Source organism: Mandrillus leucophaeus, unplaced genomic scaffold (assembly GCF_000951045.1).
Source record: "Mandrillus leucophaeus isolate KB7577 unplaced genomic scaffold, Mleu.le_1.0 Scaffold677, whole genome shotgun sequence".
NCBI classification, from domain to species: domain Eukaryota; kingdom Metazoa; phylum Chordata; class Mammalia; order Primates; family Cercopithecidae; genus Mandrillus; species Mandrillus leucophaeus.
In genome coordinates this window covers 529,771-551,416 of record NW_012107330.1, presented here as the reverse complement: position 1 = coordinate 551,416, position 21,646 = coordinate 529,771, and the positions used below count along the sequence as shown (strand labels likewise).

Here is a 21,646-nt window from a genome sequence, read left to right as displayed (position 1 = left end):
TGAGGAGCAAGGGACATAAAGGACTAGACATTTAAAGCTGAATTTAAAAAGCAACTGTGACTTGGACCTTAATTCTACTTAGTAGAAAAGACTTGCTAATAATATTGAAGTTGGTTATTAAAAGACCCTGGTAAGTATCTTATTTGTTTCTGATGGGCTCTGGAATGGAAGTAGAATACGAAGATCATTACACTACAAATTGGTACTCAACTCTTCATTCTTTCAAAATTATCCTAATAACTGTTTCTAACATCCTAGATCTAAACTGGGATATGGGGGTGAAGATTGTCAAGTTGGCTGTTCATTTAAGAGAAACAAAGCTTGTCCACTAACTTTTTTGATTTCCCTTATGTTATTCAAATTAGTATCTTCCAAAAGAGCTTTTTTTGGGGGGAAAATTTTCACCATATTCTAACCAATTTTATATCTCTAACATAAAAACCTGTCCCTGAAAGCACAATGAAATTTGTATACATACTAATAATTCAGATCTTTATACTTATTCTTGGAATTAGAATCAAAACTAGAAATAAACCACTTCACCTTTTAAAATTATATCATTTACTTGACATTAATAAATTCTTCTTGAAAAGGAAAAATAAATATACTACACCTGGATATGATGAAGAATGTACTGGAAAATAACCTTTTACTTCAGAGCAATCACAATGAAAAGAACTTTGACTAAAGTTGAATAAATGGTTTTACAATCCTGATATGGAAGGGCAATTGCTCACACATTAATCTTCAGACAAATTCAGCTATAAACTCTGACAAAATCTTAAAATAAACCAACACAAAAAAATAGCTACCCAAGGACTCGAGCCTGAACAAAACCAGGCAGATTTTCGAAGGGAGTGAAATTTATAGAAAAATAACTCGCAAAATAGGATTCCTCCATTTTGTTAATTTTGTTTAGAGATTTGGCCTAAGGGCAACCGTAGTGGAAGCAGAGTGTGGATATAAAGGGAGCGGAATCTCCAATAGGAAACCCCGCTGTCCTTTAGGCAGGAACAAGAGAAAGAGCCTTTGGGTGGCTATAACTGCCAGAGAATGAGAAGGATCCTTGAGAGAGTCAGAGGAGGGGTAACTAGCTGTATGCAGGAACTCAGCCAAGTGTTTGACTGAACTTCAACTATGAATGACAGAATTTTCAGGTGAAGTCTCTAAAGCTGCTATTGAAACTGTATTTCCTGATCTTCATAAAAATAAATGCATAAGGAATAAAAACATAGAATATATCAGCATACAAATATACCTATCTTAAATCTATCTATTGATATATTTATATATCTTATATATCCTATCGTTTGTAGACAGATACACAAAGAATACTAAAAAGAAGAAAATGGACACTTTTAGAATTTCAAAACAATATTTGAAATAAAAAAGAAATTGGATGGGCTAAACAGCAGAATGAAGATGAGAGAGAACAGAGTCTGTGGCACACAGATCAACACACAATATTTAATCTGAAAAAAATTGAGAAATTTACAAAAGAGGAAAAAAAAAAAAAGGAAAAGAAAAACAGACCCCTAGAGACCTGTAGGAAAACTGCAAATCACTAACAGATGGTGCTTGGAATCTCAGAAGAAAAGGAGAGAATAGTGCAGGAAAAATATCTGCCAAAAATGATAGAAATTCCAAAATGCAATAAAAAACACAAATTTACATATTCAAGGTGCTCAGTGAACTCCAAACACAATATCTTCAAAGATAATCTCTCAAAAGTACATGTTAGTGAAACTGTTGAAAACTAAAGAGAAAATGTGGAAGTGAACAGACACAACACAACATATAACAAGGACCAACATTAGAATGCTTCAGACATCTCATTAAGAACCATGGAGAATCTAAGTGAAATAAAGACAGTTTCTGATTAAAGAAAAATAAGGGACCTACACTACAAAAAATGCTCTTCAGTGAAAAAGAATAATATCTTAGGGGAACTTGGATCTTCAGGAATGAAAGAAGAATGTTGGAAATGTTAAGTGTATGAGTAAACATAAACCACTAAGTTTCCTCTTAATTTCTGTATAAAACATATCACTGTTAAAAGCAAAAATGACAATATGGGGATATGTATGTATGTATGTTGTGTGACAATTATAATGATAAAAATAGTAAGGGAGTAAGGAAATTATACATTTGTAACATTTCTATATTTTACATGAGTTTATTATCTTCCTTAATAACAATTTTCACAAGGCACTTTGAGTTGTTAGTCAGTGATAAAAATCAGAGTGCCTGGTAAATAATTTTAGAATTTAAGGATATATGGTAAATGAGGTAGTTTATTTTCATCAAACAATAATAGATAATCATGGATTCATAAACAATGTTCATATTTTTTTCTAACATTTTGATTCCAAATGCATTTGAAAAGTTGAAACGAGTCACTTTAAAAAGGCTTCAAAATGATTAATGACTTAAAATTGTTCCAACTTTTTTCTAGAACATAATGAGCTTTTAAAATTTGGGGTTATTTTATTCTTATTTCTAAAACCTAAGATGTATTCTTTTGGTAGCTAATCTAGTTTTAATCATGCAGTTAATAAAATATTTATTAACTAATCCTGTTTTGTTGGTAGCCTGTATTACTCCCAAAGGTCATAATTTAGTTAATAAAATGTGGAAAATATTTCCACAAAGAAACAACAGGACTTGAGTTTTTAAAGAATAAGAAGTTTGTTTTTAGAATCTGTAATGTGTTAGTCACTCTGGAGAATTCAGTTGGAAAAAAATGAAAGAACTGAACTGCTGAGATATTTAAAATCTAGAAGCATGAGGTGATAAGTCAAGAAATACTTTGTGCAAAACTGAAATTCGTATAGCACAATAACATGCAGACAAAGCTAGGTGAGTACGTGTTTTTTTTAATGGCGTGAGGGGAATGAATAGTGGATTTGCTGTCTTAGAACCACAGTTTCTTAATTTCAAGTTTGAAAGTTATATACATCAATTTGCAGAAAAGAAATAGAGACCTTACAAAAGAAAAAAGTTACTTGCAAAGACTATTAGGGACAATTTGGTAAGTACTGTTAGAGAAATTAAAGATGAGAAAAATGAGGGATACACATAAAGAATGGGGTTGGCTTGGTTGACCTGGAATGCTACAGTGGCTATGTATTTGCAGAGATTATAAATTGAGAGTCACTCTGGATCCTTTTTTTTTTTTTTTTTTTTTTGTATTTTTTACTAAAGACGGGGTTTCACCGGGTTAGCCAGGATGGTCTTGATCTCCTGACCTCGTGATCCGCCTGTCTCGGCCTCCCAAAGTGCTGGGATTACAGGCTTGAGCCACCGCGCCCGGCCACTCTGGATCCTTATACAAAATAAAATGGAGTTTAAGATTACTCTAGCAGTTGTATTCAGGATGGATTTATTCAAGAGGAGGGTGATTGTATGGGATAGAGTCCACTGAAATGACTGTCCTTTGAATGGAGATATGAAGTACTAATCCTATATAGGTGTGAGAATGAAAAAGATGCGTAGGTGGTAAATAATATGGATAAGAGTGATTTCTATGGATTTCGATTGAAACAAGGCAATGTGAGGAGGCCCAGAAGATAAAGGTACCAGAAATAACTTCTTAAAGACGAGTTTGTTCTTATTGCTAGACTTTGCTGACATTGAGTTGACACATATCATAAAGTGTTATGCAGTTTGAAAACTGTAAAAATAATTGGTTCTTAAGGTTACATATAGTGATCCATATATTAGTTCATTTTTTACTTAAGAAGATATACTTTAAAATGCATTTTTGTGAGTTTTCCTAGAATATTTGGACCTATAAAATGGTCTCGGTTTTTTTTTTTTTTTTTTTTTTTTTTTGAATCATTATCTAATGCATTTAGAACAGCAGTTCTCAACGTTTTTGGCACCAGGCACTGGTTTTGTAGAAAATAATTTTTTTCCGTGGACTGGGGCAGGGGAGGGATGGCTTTGGGAGATTTAAGAGCATTACATTTATTGTGCACTTTATTACTATGATTATAACATTGTAATATGTAATGAAATAATTATACAACTCATCATAATGTAGAATCAGTAGGATCCCTGAGCTTGTTTCCTGCATCTAGATAGTCCCATCTGGGGGTAATGCGAGACAGTGACAGATCATCAGGAATTAGATTTCATAAGGAGCATGCCACCTAGAGAGCTCACATGCATGGTTCACAATAGGGCTGGCACTCCTATGAGAATCCAGTGCCACCACTGATCTGACAGGAGGCAGAGCTCAAGCAGGAACGTGAGCGATGGGAGCGGCTATAAGCACAGATGAAGCCCACGTTTCACCTCCTGCTATGCAGCCCAGTTCCTAACAGGCCACAGAATGGTCCATGGCCTGGGGGTTGGCGACCCCTAATTTAGAAAATACAATATAGTATCCTAGTTCTCATTCACAATGAAATTAGAAATAGCTTTGAAGAATCCTGAATTAAATATATATATATACATATATATATAAAATATATATACTCTCTAATTTTATTTAACACAATATTTTATAGTTGTTTTACCCTACACTAGGAATGAGCAATTTTTTTCTGTAAAGAACCATATAGTACATATATTTGGCTTTGTAAGACAAGAGACAAAACCAAAGTTGTATAGGTGATTATACAATAAGATAGAAATCAAACTGCTACAAAATTTTATTATAGTTATTCAAAATAAAATAATAAGTACAATGTTACGTAATACAAGTCTACAAATGAAAAAAAAATGAAGTATGTTTTTTGCGGGTTGCATGTTAAGTATTCTCTATCATCAAGTCCATTGCAAATGCTGGTCTGCAAAAACCATTTTTAGTTTGCATGCTATACAAAAAGAGGAACAGACTAGATTTTGCCTATGTACCCTAGTGTGTGGAACACTGCTCTAGACCATGAAAACACATTTTTTGATATGATGCCTATTAGAATTGGTGTTTTAGAAAATCACTCTTCTACAATGAGGAGTCAAAGAGTAATCTGATTGGAATGAACCTCATATGAGAATTTTTTTTTTAATAAAGAAGTAGAAACGTTTTGATGTTTAAAAAAAAAAAGCAATAGGTAGCAATGAGCGTCTTGAGGTGTGAGTTGACAAGTAGCAGTCATGAGAGAGGGCAGTTGGGAAACTGAGTTATCAAGGAAGACCTAGACATCAGTTATGGCAAAGAAGGAGAAGGAACACTGGGGAGAGATTGAATTGAGAGTAGAGGTAAGTTGGTTGTTAATGGAGTGACAGTTTTAGAACATAGAGGTAAAGGTTTTGGAATAGTGAATGGATAAAAAGCCAGGGATTATTGAACATTATTATAGGAATGATAAATTGATGGAGGATCAATTTTTAGTGACAACAGGGCTTACAATCTGGGGATGACTGATGTGGACAGGGATACATGGCATGAAAGAGTAGAGTGATACGGTCTGTGAGAAGGGGGTCACCAAGCCTAGTGTCAAGGGGACTTAGTTGCTGTGATAATGGGCTTCATTGGAGCTCCTTGTTCTAGAATAAATGCTATTGCAAGGCATCATATTTCTTGAAGTATGTGATGAAGGATTCTGGACAGGAGACTTGCACTGTAGCCTGAGAGACTGAGCAAATAACTTAGTATCTGGGTGTACTTCCTCAATTCTCATTTTTCTCCTTTTTATCTTCCTCTTCCTTTTCCCCCTCTTTGAGTTACTTTTGCATTACCAGAAATTTCAAAAGTCTCTTCAGAGAGACTTTTATGAAAGTTAGTTCATGTCAAACCATCATCTCTTTTAATCTCTTCTTATCCCATCGTCCATTTATAAAGCCAGAATGTTTATGCACTGGTGACATCTGCCCCAGAAGCCCACTGCTCATTTTCTCCCCAATCTCGTTAAATCTTTTCAAGAGTTATGATTCCAAGTCATCACTGAAGACTGAATTTGGACTTTCCTGTAAAGTCTAGCTGTCTAAACATCTGCTTTTCTGCCTCTATTCATTTCAGGTTAGTCTATTCTAACATTAAAGTATCACACAGAGCCACACCCACCTTCCAGCAAAGGCTGATGTGAAAAACAGTCCATTGTAACTGAGCACATGTTGTTTGTTTACTATATTAATACCTGTAGGAGACTTATATGGGAAAGGTGTTTGGAGGTTCGTTTGAGATATCCTTTTACCTTAATTGTTATATTGCAATATTGTTGAGATTATTGCTATCCTATTCACTTACTGCTTTTCCACTAGAGCAGAATGCAAAGAAAATAATTTCCAGATTAATTAAAAATAAAATGAAAGATCTTAGGATCATGATATTTAAATGTCTTGACTCTTTATCCATCATTGTATCTCCAAAATTGGACTAGTATTTTTCTAGCCAGTTTTTAGGTGGAGCTCTTCAGAATAATCAAAGAAAACAGTGAACAATTTTAAAGAAAGTGTCTCCCTCTACCTCTGTGCATTTTCCCTGCATCTCTCTTGTTCTCTAATACTTCTTTTACATTTGTATCTTGACCCCACTCTTTCTCTAGCATACATGTCTTTGCCTTAACATTTGCCTTTCTTTCCTTTGGGTTCTTTCTACACTCAGTAGTTTCAACATGTGTCATCTTGATCTGCCTTTCCTCACACTAGTTTCTCTACTTGGAATAGCCCTTTCTCTGCTTAGAAAAATCTACTGGATGGGCGCGGTGGTTCAAGCCTATAATCCCAACACTTTGGGAGGCCAAGGCAGGTGGATCACAAGGTCAGGAGTTCAAGACCAGCCTGGTCAAGATGGCGAAACCCCGTTTCTACTAAAAATATACAAAAATTAGCCAGTCATGGCAACGGGCACCTGTAGTCCCAGCTACTTGGGAGGCTGAGGCATGAGAATCTCTTGACCTGAGAGGGAAAAGTAAGAGTGAGCCAAGATCGTGCCATCGCACTCCAGCCTGGGAGACAGAGCAAGACTTTGTCTCAAAAAATAAAAATAAAAATAAAAAATAAAATGTATGAAAAGCCAGGCTCAGTGGCTCATGCTTGTCATCCCAGCACTTTGGGAAGCCGAGGCAGGTGGATCACCTGAGGTTGGGAGTTCGAGACCAACCTGACCAACATGGAGAAACCCCATCTCTACTAAAAACACAATATTACCCAGGCATGGTGGTACATGCCTGTAATCCCAGCTGCTTAGGAGGCTGAGGCAGTAGAATCACTTGAACCCAGGAGGCGGAGGTTGCAGTAAGCCAAGATTGCAGCAATGCACTCCACCCTGGGCAACAAGAGCAAAACTCCATCTCAATAAATAAATAAATAAATACATAAGATAATAAAAAAAAGAAAATAAAAAGAAAAATCTACTGGAACTTGTTGGCCCAGCTAAAATACCATGGCTCATCTGAAGCCTTTTTTTGACCCTCCCATCTCTCAACCAGATTCAGACTGTTTCATGACCTTCCCTCAGATTCCAATAACACTTTATGCTTCACTATATTATAAACATACCATACCATATTTGGTAAATTTGTTAGCTCTTCCTTATCTTTCTCATGTTAAACTATGAATTGTTCAGCAACAGGGGCTGTGACTTGGTTGCTGTTGTTTCAGAGGCACAGTGAAACTGTATGGGAATGAGTAAACTGTATAATCCTCACGTCTCCGTGCATACCCGCACAATTGTACACATGCACACTTTTCTTTTTTCTTTTATCTTTACATTTTCTTTATTAATTCATTTTAAAAGTATTTCTTCAAAATAGCAAATATATATTTACACGTTTCTTTAAATGATATGAAACTTACAATATCATTTGGCATTAACATTTGACAAAAATGTTCTTTTTCCAGGAAGTCTACCTAGCTGTTCTGACCAAGGCAGCTTTTTTGTTTTGTGTATCAATGTCTTCTCCAATGAAGAAGCAAATAATACAAATACAGACATTGATTCATATTTATGCAATGGCAAGTGAATGCGGTTCGCTAAGCCAGAAGCTGCCTTATAGATGGATTAAGAGATCATTCTAAACCATATACTTTGCTGGTAATTTCAGCCTAAAGAGTTTGGTTTTCTTCTTTGTGGAACGTGTAGTAATACAATATTATTGGTGTCATTGAATTGGACAATATCAATGAAAACACTAGCAGACAGCTTCTCTTCTGTTATATTGGAAAATGCAGTTAGAACTGAAGGGAGGAACAACAGGGAATAATTTATTGCAAACAACACAACATGAATTACTGAGAATTAGAAATTACTCTGTTGAATACCTTTTGACATACTTTTCACCCCCAAATTAAAAGTGATCAGGGTATATTGTGATGTAGTCATGTATACATCGTAGGTAGTATGTAGTTGTATCCCATTGTAACAGACAGATTAACTGAAGTACAAGCGATAGCCAATTCTATAGAATCTCATAAGGAGAAAAGGACTCAGGGAAGTATTCTAACTGCTTTTTATTTTGGATCCTAAGTTATGCTTGAATTTCAGTGATTCTCATCCTCTGTCATCATTGGTTCAATTACATTTAAGTTCATAAGAATACTAAAAGGAATACGTTAATTCTGGACATGGGCATTTTGGAACCAAGTTCGCTTTTCTATGATTGTTTTATTGGTATACATTGTGTTTGAAGAATATAGTAAAAAATGTTTGGATGTTTCTGTATTGAAAAAAAAAAACCAATATTTATTCATTTGTGGCCAAAGATGCCTTGAAATTTCATGAAGTAGTATAAAAAGTCAAGAGCTGTGGGAAAAATGTGCATGGGAGATAACCAAGTCTGGTTCCACCTTCTGCATTTTTCAATTTGTTTTCTTATCAGCATGCCCATAAACTGGAAAAGCATTAGGCACAAACCTATTGATAAGCATATGAGAATTTCTTCTAGTGTCCCTCATTCTTTATGGAATTTTTTACAAGAATTTTGGAATCCCCATTTGAAATACAAAGAGTTACAATACAAATGTAAAAACAAATTATTTTAATGTCAGAGGCTGAAATGCATATGCAAGATCCCTGTTGTTAATCTTTGGATGAATGAGAGGGACACCCACCTAGGAAGAAAGAGTAGTTAATTCAGCTCACTACCAACAGAAATGACAGTGAAGGACTTTCTTAACACTGAGGCTTTGGAGGTTAAACTGTTGCATGCCACCTTCTAATTAGGATGCCTGAGAGTAAGCAACAGAAATAGACTCAGTCTTACTTCAAGAGAAAATGAACTCGTTAAAAATATATCTATAAGCTCTCGGAATCAAAGAGAAAGTTGGAATTTCAGAACTGGAAAACGAACAGGAGTTAGGAGGGCCCACACATTTTTGAACATAGGAATGTGTTCAGGAAAATCTGATTAGGATGCTGCAACTGGAAGCCACATTAATGGGCATGCACCACACCACCCTTGCTGGATACTGAGGGTCTGCTGTTGCTTTTGTGAATAACTTTTCAATTACAGTTTTATTTTCTCAAAATTCAGAGTCCAGGGTGGGGGCACGACCTAAGGATATTTTATCTGGATTTTGTCTTATGATTAAAGACTGGGTTGTACTTCCCACGGATACTCACATAATACAACGATCCTCCAAAATAGAAAGTGAAGTCAGATGTAGAGTACCCAAATAAGAGGGAAAAAATGTATAGTAGGTAGCCGATATAGAGAAAATGGGTGTGTGGTCATTAATTTACCATCTTTTAAAGCATATACGTAATTTCAGGGTAACTGGATAAAAATGTTTGATTCTTTCTAAATTATAATTATATATTTTATATTTTGTTGCAAATTACTTACCACTAGCGTCCAGCAATTAAAAAAAAATCAAACATCTATGTACAGGTACACTGACCAATGTCCATGACCTGATTTTGGTTTATTTAAACCTGTGGACAACCATGAGAAGTATTAATATCGCGTTTTTACAAATGAGAAAACAGACTCAGAGAGATGAAGTAATATGATTGCCCAAATATTACAAAGAGCAATTAACATTGTCAGGATGAGATCTCATGTCTCCTTATAAAAATTTCATTTTTCTACAGAACCATGAAAAAAGTTATCTTTCAGATAACATAGTTGTCATTTAGTTCGCTACTGACTATTTCTACAGTTCTTAGATCTCTTTTTTTCTGTACTTTTTTCTTTACTAAAAATCTTGCTTTTATTTTTATTTTCCATTTTGAGTTCTACTGCAATCACTCATATTAGGCAGTAACATTTTCTGCTAAAGTAATGCCCTCATCCATTGGTTTTATTTTTCCTTATTCTCCATATCTATATTAATTTGTGTATGGTTGTAATGAAAAGTCACATTGGAACATAAGATCTTCTATTTTTTAATCTTTATAACCTCAAGGCTCACCACAGGGCCTAGCACATAGGAGGTACCTGATACATATTTCCTACATGATAATGGGCTTGAAGAAGGAAAATAAGGCATGACAATGGGGTGGTAAAGGAAAAGTGAAAAAGTAGAAAGTTGGGTAGAGAAGAAAATGGATATGCAATGACTAGATAAAACCATCTTCTAGCACTTTGACCCACATAAATCAACACATAAGGGATTTTTAAATAACAGTTATAATATTGATGACTGTTTGTCTCCTGTAGGTTCCAGTTTATTTCTTGGGGCCTGTAAATATTTTTCTTAATGTTTTCAGTTACCAAAATGATTTATTCATCACAAGGTCTCCTCTTCTGCTAAATAAGTTTTATGAACTGACATAACCAAGAGAAAGTCTGTTATTATATTCCTTATATTCCATTTATTGGAGTTGGTCTTTTTGCTAACTTTTGTCTGGTATCCATTTTTCTCCTAAAAAGCATGGATTAAAAGATATGGCTTTAGGGCGGGTAAGTGACTTACATAATTATGAATTTAAGACAAAGGGACATATTTCATTTCTTTGAAAATGCATACAGTACTGCAAAGGTTTTAAGAAATAAGAACGTTTTGGAAGGGCTTCCTGATATGAATAATTGCAAATGTCAAGGGATAATAGTTTCCTGATAGTGATTCTATTTCTAGAATGTCAGGTACTGATGCAAAGGTGACATGAGTGATTTGAATGAGTTGTTCTGTCTCAGAGATGGTTCTATAGAGATATGAAAGCAGTACTTTATAACCAACAGAGAGATTTATTTAAGGCCAAAATGTCAGAGGTAATCAAACTGTTTAACTTGTGCTCCTAGCTTTGCTTTGCATTATATACATGGACACACACAATTTATTGTATACTGACAAATTACGGAAACAGAATTTTATAAAAAGTAAAGTTGAATGCTGCATTGTGGCTTTCAGTAAATCTTGATAAGTCTTTATGGTAATATTCTTAATGAAGTATAAATGCTAATATATATTCTATATAACATTTTTCCTTTTGCTTTAAGTTTACATTAGCATGCATGCAATAAAATGTACAGAACTGATCCTTGTGAATGCTTCCATGTGCATGGTGCCCAGAGCAGAAACAGAACATTGTTCACACAATTGAAAAACCTCTGTTCTGACATCAACCAGTTTCTCTTTACCTGCAAGGGTAATCATTGTCCTGATTTGTAACATCATTATTGACTATCACAAATAGCATTACTAAGAACATGTTCACATGTGTCTTTTGATACAGAAATCACAGATACAGAAATCTATCTATCTACTCATATCTGTTTCTGTTAGATGTATACCTTACAGTGGAGTTGCTGAGTCAGTCCTATGCTCTGCTTTGGTAAGAACTGTTAAAAGGATTTACAATTTGATTGTACCGATTTATTCTCCCACCAGCAGTGCATGAGAGTTCCAATTGCTTCACATCCTTGACAACACTTACGAGTGGCTCTCTTTTTCATTTTAGCCATTCTAATTATAATACCAAAATATTTTGTGTGTGTGTTTGCTTATATTCACTCATACTACCAAAGGAATCTAAATGATGTAAATAAAAACATGCACTTTTCATTTATCAGTTTATACATCAAGATTTTAAAGAGTAATTCCTCCAAATGGTTTCCAGAATAAAATGTAGCATATTGCTTAGAGGGGGAAACATTTTTTCAATATTTAATGATCCATTTAAAATTATGTCAAATATTTCAAGAATTTATATTTATTAAGCAGATTTAAAGGTTTTGCAACATCCTATGTATGTGATGGAATTCAAAGTGTCTTATTCTTGTAATACCTTTCTCTGATAAAAGATAACTATAAATGTACTTATATGTTTTAATACAGTCTATATGATAATACTTTTTTATTTATTGAAATAAAATATAGCATGTTAGAGTTTCTATGTGATATAGAAACCTAATAGTGATTCTATTTCACTGAAGAATTTTCATGTGCCTCATTTATTTCCAAAACAATATTACACCAAATTTAAAGACAAATATTTAGTTTATTCTAAAATGTGTTCTTAAAGACATTTATAAACTGGCATGACTAAAAAAATTAATGAAATCCAATTTTTACCTCGTAAAACAAAAGGCCTAAGGTTCCAGATAAATTTTGAAGCACATGTTTTGTCAGGGGCTATGGTAAGGCTGAAATATGGGTGGCGGGACAGGAGCCAAACGGAGCTGAGGATATGGTTGCTGGAATGTTCAAGTTCTATTAGGCAGGGAAAAAGGTGAGAACTTCATATGTTTTGAAGGATATGCAACCAGTGCTAAAAAGAGCTGCAGTGGTTGACTCTGGAAGATGAACCTTAGAAGGATTCAAGTGGGAGATACTAAAACATTGACATTGGAATTCACAAACATTTTAGGCATATACATGTAAGACATGGGTTAGGAATCATGACTCCATTTTGCCAATTATAATTCCTATTAGGCAGAATATCTGAATCATTCTTCTGCCAGCAGTCCCCCATGTCCATCACTTATTCTGTAACTATCACTAATTATCTTCCCCAATACTTTCCTAAAGCTGATTAAACACTCATGGCTCATAACAAATTTAAATTTGTCAATAACTGAAAAAAGTAGGTTCTAACTATGTGATCTAGCATTCAAGCTGCCCTATGGTTTTGTGCAAACTGAACCTTTAGCGCAACTACATCATCATATGTATATCATCACTAAAATTAACGTTGGTACTTTATTCATAAACATGTATAATTTACATACAAAAACTTGTAGAAGTCATGTACAACAATAAGTGCAGTGACTAATCATCAGGGAAATGCAAATCAAAACCACAATGAGATATCACTTCACACCTGTTAAGACAGCTATTATAAAAAGAAAAAGTGTTGGTAAAAATGTGGAGAAATTGGAACTCCTGTACACTGTTCAGTATACAAAATAATCCAGGTACTACGTGAAAACAGAATGAAAGTTCCTCAACAAATTAAAAATAAAACTACCTTATGATCTAGCAGTGCCATTTCTGGGTATTTATTCAAAATAATTGAAATTGGAATCTCAAAGAGTTGTTAGCACTCCTATGGTCATTGCAGCACTATTCACAATAGCCAGGAAGTAGAAACAGTCTCAATGTCCATCAACAGATAAATGGGTAATGTGCTATATATATATGCAATGGAATACTATGCAGCCTTTAAAAAGAAGGAAATTGTGCAATATGCAACAACATAGATGGACCTTGAAGACATTTTGCTAAGTGAAATAAACCAGGCACAGAAAGACAAATACTGCATGATTCCCCTTTTATGGGGAATCAAAAATACATAGAATTTAAGAGTGAAATGGTGGTTGCCAAGGCCTGAGGGAGAAGGAAAAATGGGAAGTTACTAATCAACATGCACAGAATTTCAGTCAAGTGAGTTTAGTAAACTCTAGAGATCAACTGGACAGCATTATACCTGCAGTCAACGATAATGCATTGTATGCCTACAAATTTAAGAGGGTAGATTTCATGTTGTGTTCTTATCACACAGATGATTTTTTTAAATTTTTACACTATCTTCCTAGTCTTTTCTGTTTGACTATCTGCTTTCCACTTCTGTGCCCCACTGTACATCCATCCATATTAAAAGGCAAACACAGATCCTTCCATAGTCTCCCCATGCTTTCATGTATTTGTAAAATACAGTCATGTGTCACTTAATGTTGGGGATATGTTCAGAGAAATGTGTTGTTAGGCAATTTTGTCCTTGTGTGAACATCATAGGGTATACCTATACACACCTATTTTGTATGGTCTACTACGAATAGGCTACATGGTACAGCTTTTTGGTCCTAAGCTATGAAACCTGTAAAGCATGTTACTGTACTAAATATTGTGGGCAACTGCAACACAATGGTATGTATCTTTGTGTCACACATATAGAAACGTAGAAAAGATATAGCAAAAATAGAGTATTATAGTTTCATGGACCACCCTCACGTGCATGGTCTGTTACTGACCAAAACATTGTAATGCAGTGCATGACTATACTGTCCAAGCAACTATATTCATACATTTTTGTACAGTTTCAGTAAGGGTTTCCAAACAGGAAAACAGATATTACTCTAGTGATTCAGATAGAAGAGATTTAATACAGATAATTGTCACAATGTTGTAAAGGCTGGAGGGGCCAAAGTGGTGGTATGCAGAACCGATAAACACAGGTTGCTATTATCAAGGCAGGACCCGGGAGCTTACACTCCCATCACCACTGCCACTGAGGTGCTATTGCTGAAGCTGGTGTGCCAGAGCCACTTCCAGATGCTTCCAGTCTGTGACTGGTAGCTCTCTCCTTTTCTGCAGAAAGTAGCTAGAAGCCAACTAGCAAAGAAGCTAAGAAGACTTGCAAGAAAGTCTTAGAAATGTAAATTTCAGGCTTCTAACCACCCCCAGTAATAAAAAACATAGAGGGTCAGGAGTGCAGCTGAGTGCCAACAGACAACATCCAATGTATATGTGTCAGTAAGATTACTGATAGTATACATTTATGTTAGTATTATCATTGTCTGGTGTATGAAAATGGGCTCACACTGAATTCTTTGTTGTTTTTGTTTTCCTTTGGTTTTCTTTCTTGCTTTTGTTACTTGACGATATCTCAATGAAAATTTTCCAAGTCAACTTTATTTTTTTCCAAGCACAAATTTATTCTCTTCAAGTCATGAATGTTCTTATATGGTGTGGATGAATAGTAATCTGTCCAGGCATTCAATTCAATTATGATGAGTTTTCACTGTGACTCTTCTTTTTGGCTGAAATGAACATCACTGCTCGTTTTTCTCTACAGGTTGGTGTATTTTGTTGTTGTTGTTGTTGTTTTGTTTTGTTTTTCTACACAGCAAGGTCCCAGGTTTAGGATTGCTAGTGAGATGGAATATGTTAAGTTTGCAATTGCCATATTATATTCCCAAATGGCCATAACATTATAATTTTACAACTAAATTAGAAAAGGGCAGTTTTCACTGCATCCCTGCCACCAATAGGCATTATCTGGGATACTTTCTTAATTACAATTTTATTTCCCAGAAAGCAAGCCATGGTAGAATGAATGCAAATACTATCTCAACTCCACTGTAACTTTACAGATCTTTGCAAACCATTATCATGTGTGGAGATTTTTCAGTGATTCACCATTTTCTAATTTAAAATTATCATGAAAAGTACTCAAATCATTGAATGCAGAATAGCTTTTCAGTAATATTTCAGCCAAAACAGGCCTAATGTTTAATTATGTTTCTTTTATTTTGTGTTTTTGTTTTCTTTTAAGATGGCTAAAATTTTGTTTATATCAGCCATTGTGACAGGTTGAATCACTCACAGTAAGCTAATTTACACTGTAATTGAGCTCAACCTCAAGATCTTAATAAGTTTTAATATCAAATGTTCATTTCTTGCCACATGCTCATCACAAGTTCCTTGTGGATGTGGAGAGAATCTGCTTAATGGCTGTTCATCCAGAAATCCAGCATCTGGTGCATTTGGTAGTACTTGTGGCAGAAGAGAAGGTGGCAAATTAAAAGTTGACTCTTAAAGACTTCTGCCCAGCAGTGATGTATATTGGGTCTAATCATTTGTTAATGAGCAACATTGACTAACACATTGATTCGAATATCCCTTGAAACGTTTATTACATATTTCCTAACTTGGCATAATGCAGTACATAGTATTTCAATTGTTCTTCTATTTTCTTTCTTTCTTTTGTGTGTGTGTGTGTGTGTGTGTGTGTGTGTGGTGACTTTACCCATTTTGAATTATTTTATGGGTAGAGTAAGACCATTGACCTTGAAAGACTAGGAAGTTGGCTGGCTCTGCAAATTGAAGAGTTAAGTCGTCAAATAGCTTTCCCTTTTTATTTGTTATGCTGCTTAGGTGGTGTTTGTTCTTGCATTGTTATAAACACTTGAGACTGGGTAATTTATAAAGAAAAGAGGTTTAAGTGATTCAAGGTTCTGCAGGTTGTGCAAGCATGGCATACACATCTGCTCGGCATCTGGGGAGGCCTCATGGGTGTTTACTCATATCAGAAGGTGAAGCAGGAGCAGGCATATCACATGGCTAGAGAAGAAGACAGAGTGGGGTGGTGGAACGCCACACACTTTCAAACAGCCAGATCTCACACAAACCCATTCAATATTGTGAGGACAGCATCCAGCTGTGAGGGATGCATGCTCATGACCTAAACACCTCCCACCAGGCCTCATCTCCAACACTAGGGATTACATCTCAAAATGAGATTTGGCAGGGACATAGATCTAAACTATATCAGGTGACTCACTGAAGAAAATAATTAATAGTATAAAATGTTGTGACAGTTTAATCAATAACATTAGGATAAATAGCATTAGTGTGTGTCATATTTTCAGTGTGATTTAAATCTAAATGCAGCCCTTGATGATTGTCATTTGGATCCAGTCTAATTTCATCAGAATGCTCAGACAGTACCTGGGAATACTTGCAGCTCTCAAATTGTTAAGGTAGTAGTTAGAGTTTTCAATTATTGTTTGAAACAACTACAACTAAAGGATAAACCTTGATAATTGAAAAGGGATTAGGATATTAAAAATGCACATTTTCATGAAGACAGCTACTTATTTTTTATCCACTGAAGAAAACATCTTGTGGACATTCTCTCGTATTACAGCTTTCCGTGGCATGGCATTAAAATTCTGATTCCATATTGCTTGTTTTTCTACATTGAAGCAGATGTCAGTTTCATATGGATTCTGCATATCATCCAATCTGTCAAATATAAATGTAATTACTGGTCAATAGTTTTGGATAATTTTTACATCTGTTGAAGTCGTGGAGGTTTTATTAATTATTTTGACTTAGATTGTATTTCCTTCAGAAAGCTGAGAATTTTGAACCATATTACTTTGGGTGAGGTCACCTCCCCTCCTAAAAAGAGCAACAGGTGCTGAGCAGACCATGTGTGCATCTTCTGTGCTGTTATGACTCACAAGTCCTAATAGAAGGTTCAGGCACAGGAAAGGCATTTCCTCCAAGTAAGGAAAACGTTGTGCACCTGTGTTGTATACTGGTTGTGAAAAGCAAGAGGATGTAGTATCTGAAAGGTGTAAAGCTTATGCTTCAGTTGCCTAGAACAAAGTTCATATTTTTTCTCAGTTGTCAGGGATCGTGAAAGTCATTAAATCCAACTTCTATCCAGTGTTAAGGAACCTGAGAGGTAATTCTCAAACTTTTGCCTAAGTGTGATCCACGTAATTTCAATAATAAGCTTATTTCCTGTTTCATTGTCTCACCTGAGAACTTTCTAACTGAGGTGAAAGCAATACATCTCATTTATTAATATCTCTCTCCTCCTTCATGTCCCCTGCCTTCCTACTATTAATACTACCACTATTGCTGCTACTATTCTGCTGCTACTCCTAATACATATTTAACTAATATAATGTGTACTCTACCAGCCAAACATTGGGATGATTTACATATCAGCTAAAGCTGTAGAGGTTTCATTTTGACTTAGAGTTTGTTGCCTCCAAAACTCTTAACATTCTGAACCAGGTTATCTTGTATACAGGCCACCCTGCTTTTAGTAATAGCCCAATGTGTTCTTTATTCTGTATTCATCATCTCACTTATGCTTCACCACAGATCTGTAAAGTATGTGTAAGTATTATTCGCATTTTATAAAGTAGAGGACTGAGATTTAGAAAGGTTAAGAATGCTATCAAGGTTATTAGGATTTTAAATTTAGGCTGCCTGGCTATAAAGCCTATGCTTTTAAGCACCCTGCAGTACCCTCCTTTCATTGTTTTTATTTATTTTTGCATTCTTACTCTGATATTGAGATTCTCACCTGTGATATAAAAAAGATCCTGTTGTAGTGGTGGAATTAATAATTAAATACACCCACCTGTAAATGCTTGTTAAATCACCAGAATTAAAATAGAATATCCATGAAATGTTCTAGATATTAAAATTGCTTTGTCACTGTGCACACCAAGATTTAAAACCTAGGGCCTCGTAATTATTCAGACAATTGTTTTGGAAGTTCTTGTGCTTTCTCTATTCGCTATTGTGTGTTGATTCTATAGCATGATAAGATACACGGGCCCTATGCCATCTTTCACTTTCTTAGTAGAATGTTTGATCTAAACAGCAATTTGGCTTGCCCTGGACAATGTTCTGCTTCCCCTAACCACAGAAACATGGTTCTGTGGAAGGTTATAATACCACATGGGTCAGCAGTTTCAAATATTGGGCATTAAAGACATTGTAAAGTGAATTATAAAAAATGTTATCCTGAATTGTCTATATCATAGGCACATCCTGACTTATTTAGTTTGTTCCTATTGTTGGGGCTATTGTTGATATTATTTTGGCAGACTCTGTGATATTTTCAAATTAAAACTCTTTCTGGAACTCTCAGTTACAAGGTTATCATTGCTGTGCTATTTACCAAAGAGTTGCCAAGACTGGTACAATGGAAGCTGTGTTCCACTTATCAGTTCAGAGGAATTTTATTATCGTTTCTGCCATCAGTGAATCTGTGAGCTGAGCTGGATAGAATCAGAGAGATTATCTAGAGATTATTTTATTGATCACCAAATGCATTTTTGTAAAAGTAAAGACCCCAAATTGAAGCTCTTCAAACAGTCAGTTGGCATTACTAAAATGGCTTATAGTTACAGTTATCAGTCTCTTGAGTATGCAAAATGTTATCTCAAAGCCAAACCAATTTTGTGGTATGGAGAGAAATTATTAAGTAGTTGAAATATTGTTGCTAAAAATATGGATTTAAAAACATCAATACCAAGTGCCATGGAATTTCCAAATGACAACTTGATATTGATACAATAAAACAGAAAACAGCATTAATAATTGAAAGCAATAAAAACATATGCCTTAAATAAAAACAACTTGAAGCGGTAAATAATACAACATGGCTATTCAGTGATCATTCTGTAATACTAAAGTTTTAAAAGGCATCCTAACGTGTTGGGTTTTTTGTTTGTTTCACATGTTTCCTGATCCAGATTTATATTTTTGAAAATAACATCTACTATCAACCTGATATAAAGAGCAGTTCATTGCGACTGACATCTTCTGGAAAAGAAGAAATAATTTTTAATGGGATTGCTGACTGGTTATATGAAGGTGAGTTGATCAGATTTAGTTTCAAAAGAAACAAATGACATTTTTTATACAAAATCTACCAAAAAAAGTCTATTCATTCTGGAGCAATACTTATAGTACAATTTCTTCTCATTTCCTCTCAAAATTGCCCGCATGCTTTCATATCTTTGCATGCGCTTATATTTTGTGTGGTTGTGATTTACATCTATTTATATGATTCCACATTTGGTATATACGTGTACATATAGGTTAGATAGATATTATTTGTGAGGACAACTAATGAAAGTAAATGGTTACCTTACATCACTTTGGAATTAGGTGCTGAATTTTTTTCTGACTCTCTGGAAAAGAAGAAACAGAAACCTTTATTTCTAAAAAAAAAAATGCATAGAAAGCCACCTGATTTTAGTTATTTCCATTAGGGACATTCTGTCACACTTTATAAGCTATTACAGAGGGAGCAAAATAAAAGTCACATAAAGAGTTGTTATTTTCAATATCTATTGAATCAAGTTTTAGTAATAGCTGAGAATATAAAAATAAATCAGGTGATGAAAAGTTATCCAGTTTTTATCACATACCAATTATCAACTGAGTTCTAGATACAGATTGCCTGAGGGAGACGCAAAGTTTGAGTTTATTACCTATGTTTCAGACGCTTCAGCTGATTTTGGCAAAATATGTCAAGATTGAAAGTAAGTCTACTTTATTATAAATTATAAAACTATGACTCATTCAAAAAGTAAATTTTATTTCATGGGCAGTATTTGCAAATGTAATCTCTCTACCTCAGAATTGGTATTTTTAATTCTATAAGAAAAGTGAATAATTTAGACCAATTATTCATTCATTCATTCTGTCACTCAAATAATATCATTGAAGGCCTACTGTATTCCAGATAGGTGTCTAGGTGCAAAGATAAAAGGCGGAGCAAAAAGTACTGCTCTGATAGACCATATACTTATGTGAAATATTTTCTTAGGTGGAGCTAATTTATTAAGGAAGAGATGTGGTAACCCTTGAGATTTATATGTATATGTGTACATGTATATTTATACCTATAATAGATTTCTGTGTACATGCCAGCATCAAATAAGATTTTTAGAGGCTACAATTTACTGTGAAGAGCAGTGAGGGCTTCAGGAAAATATCAACAATAAGTATGCTGTGAAAGTGTATATTAGAAAAAGAAATACACAGGTAAGGAGGGTTCATTGGTTGAGAGTGACAGAATCTAAATTTGGCTTTTCTATTTCAAAGACATACATTACTGGAGGGGACTGGGATGGCCCCCAGAATTTAATAAACAGGTGGAGAACACATGTAAAATCTGGTTAATTCTGGCAATCTAGGTAGCAGGAGTTAATTGAAGTGTGAAGACTAAGACATATCCTTTTTCTTCAAAGTATTATTGTTACTGTGTGACATCCTGACAGATGAAGAAACCATATTAATGCAGTGTGGTAAGTAGTTGAATCTTAGTCAACACATAATTCTGTGGCAGAACAAAGGAATGATACCATTCTAGGGATTTGCAAGCATTTTTCTAAAGGAGAAACCCTGGCCAACCACAGTAGCTCAAGCCTGTAATCTCAGTGCTTTGGGAGGCCAAGGTGGGAGAATTATTCAAAGCCAGGAGTTCCAGACCCGCCTAGGCAACAAAGCAACTTTCTCATTTCTACTAAATAATTTTAAAACTTAGCCAGATGTGGTGGCATGCACCTGTGTTCCCAGCTGAAGAGAGAGGATTGCTAATAAGAGAGGATTGCTTGACCTCCGGAGTTGAAAGCTGCAATGAGCTATGATCCAGGCCCCTGCACTCCAGCTTAGGCAACAGAGTGAGATCCTTACCTCTTAAAATGAGGAGGGGGGAGAGAGAGAGAGAGAGAGAGAGAGAGAAGAGAGAGAGAGAGAGAGAAAAGAGAGAGAGAGCATCTGAGTCAAGCCTGAACAATTAACAAGTGTTACGCATGAGAAGAAATAAGGAAGGAAAAATCTAAGCAGATGTAACAATTTGCAAAAACTCACAAGTGTGTCCCTAGGGAAAAGTCTCCTTGATATAATTGGGCCATAAAATTTGAGAGGGTATATACCCAAAGGAGTATAAATTATGCTGCTATAAAGACACTTGCACATGTATGTTTATTGCAGCACTATTCACAATAGCAAAGACTTGGAATCAACCCAAATGTCCATCAGTGACAGA

The 21,646-nt window shown here is 35.0% G+C and overlaps 1 protein-coding gene across 1 annotated transcript in view; it reads left to right on the top strand.

Annotated features, from left to right (window-relative positions):
• The window catches only part of DPP10 (dipeptidyl-peptidase 10 (non-functional)), a gene marked incomplete at its 5' end in the record, with an annotated part of 598,060 nt that overhangs the window by 433,769 nt on the left and 142,645 nt on the right, over nt 1–21,646 (top strand). The window contains one exon of the mRNA XM_012002083.1: nt 19,341–19,461. Coding sequence (XP_011857473.1) covers nt 19,341–19,461 — 121 coding nt within the window. The remainder of the gene's footprint in view (nt 1–19,340; nt 19,462–21,646) is intronic.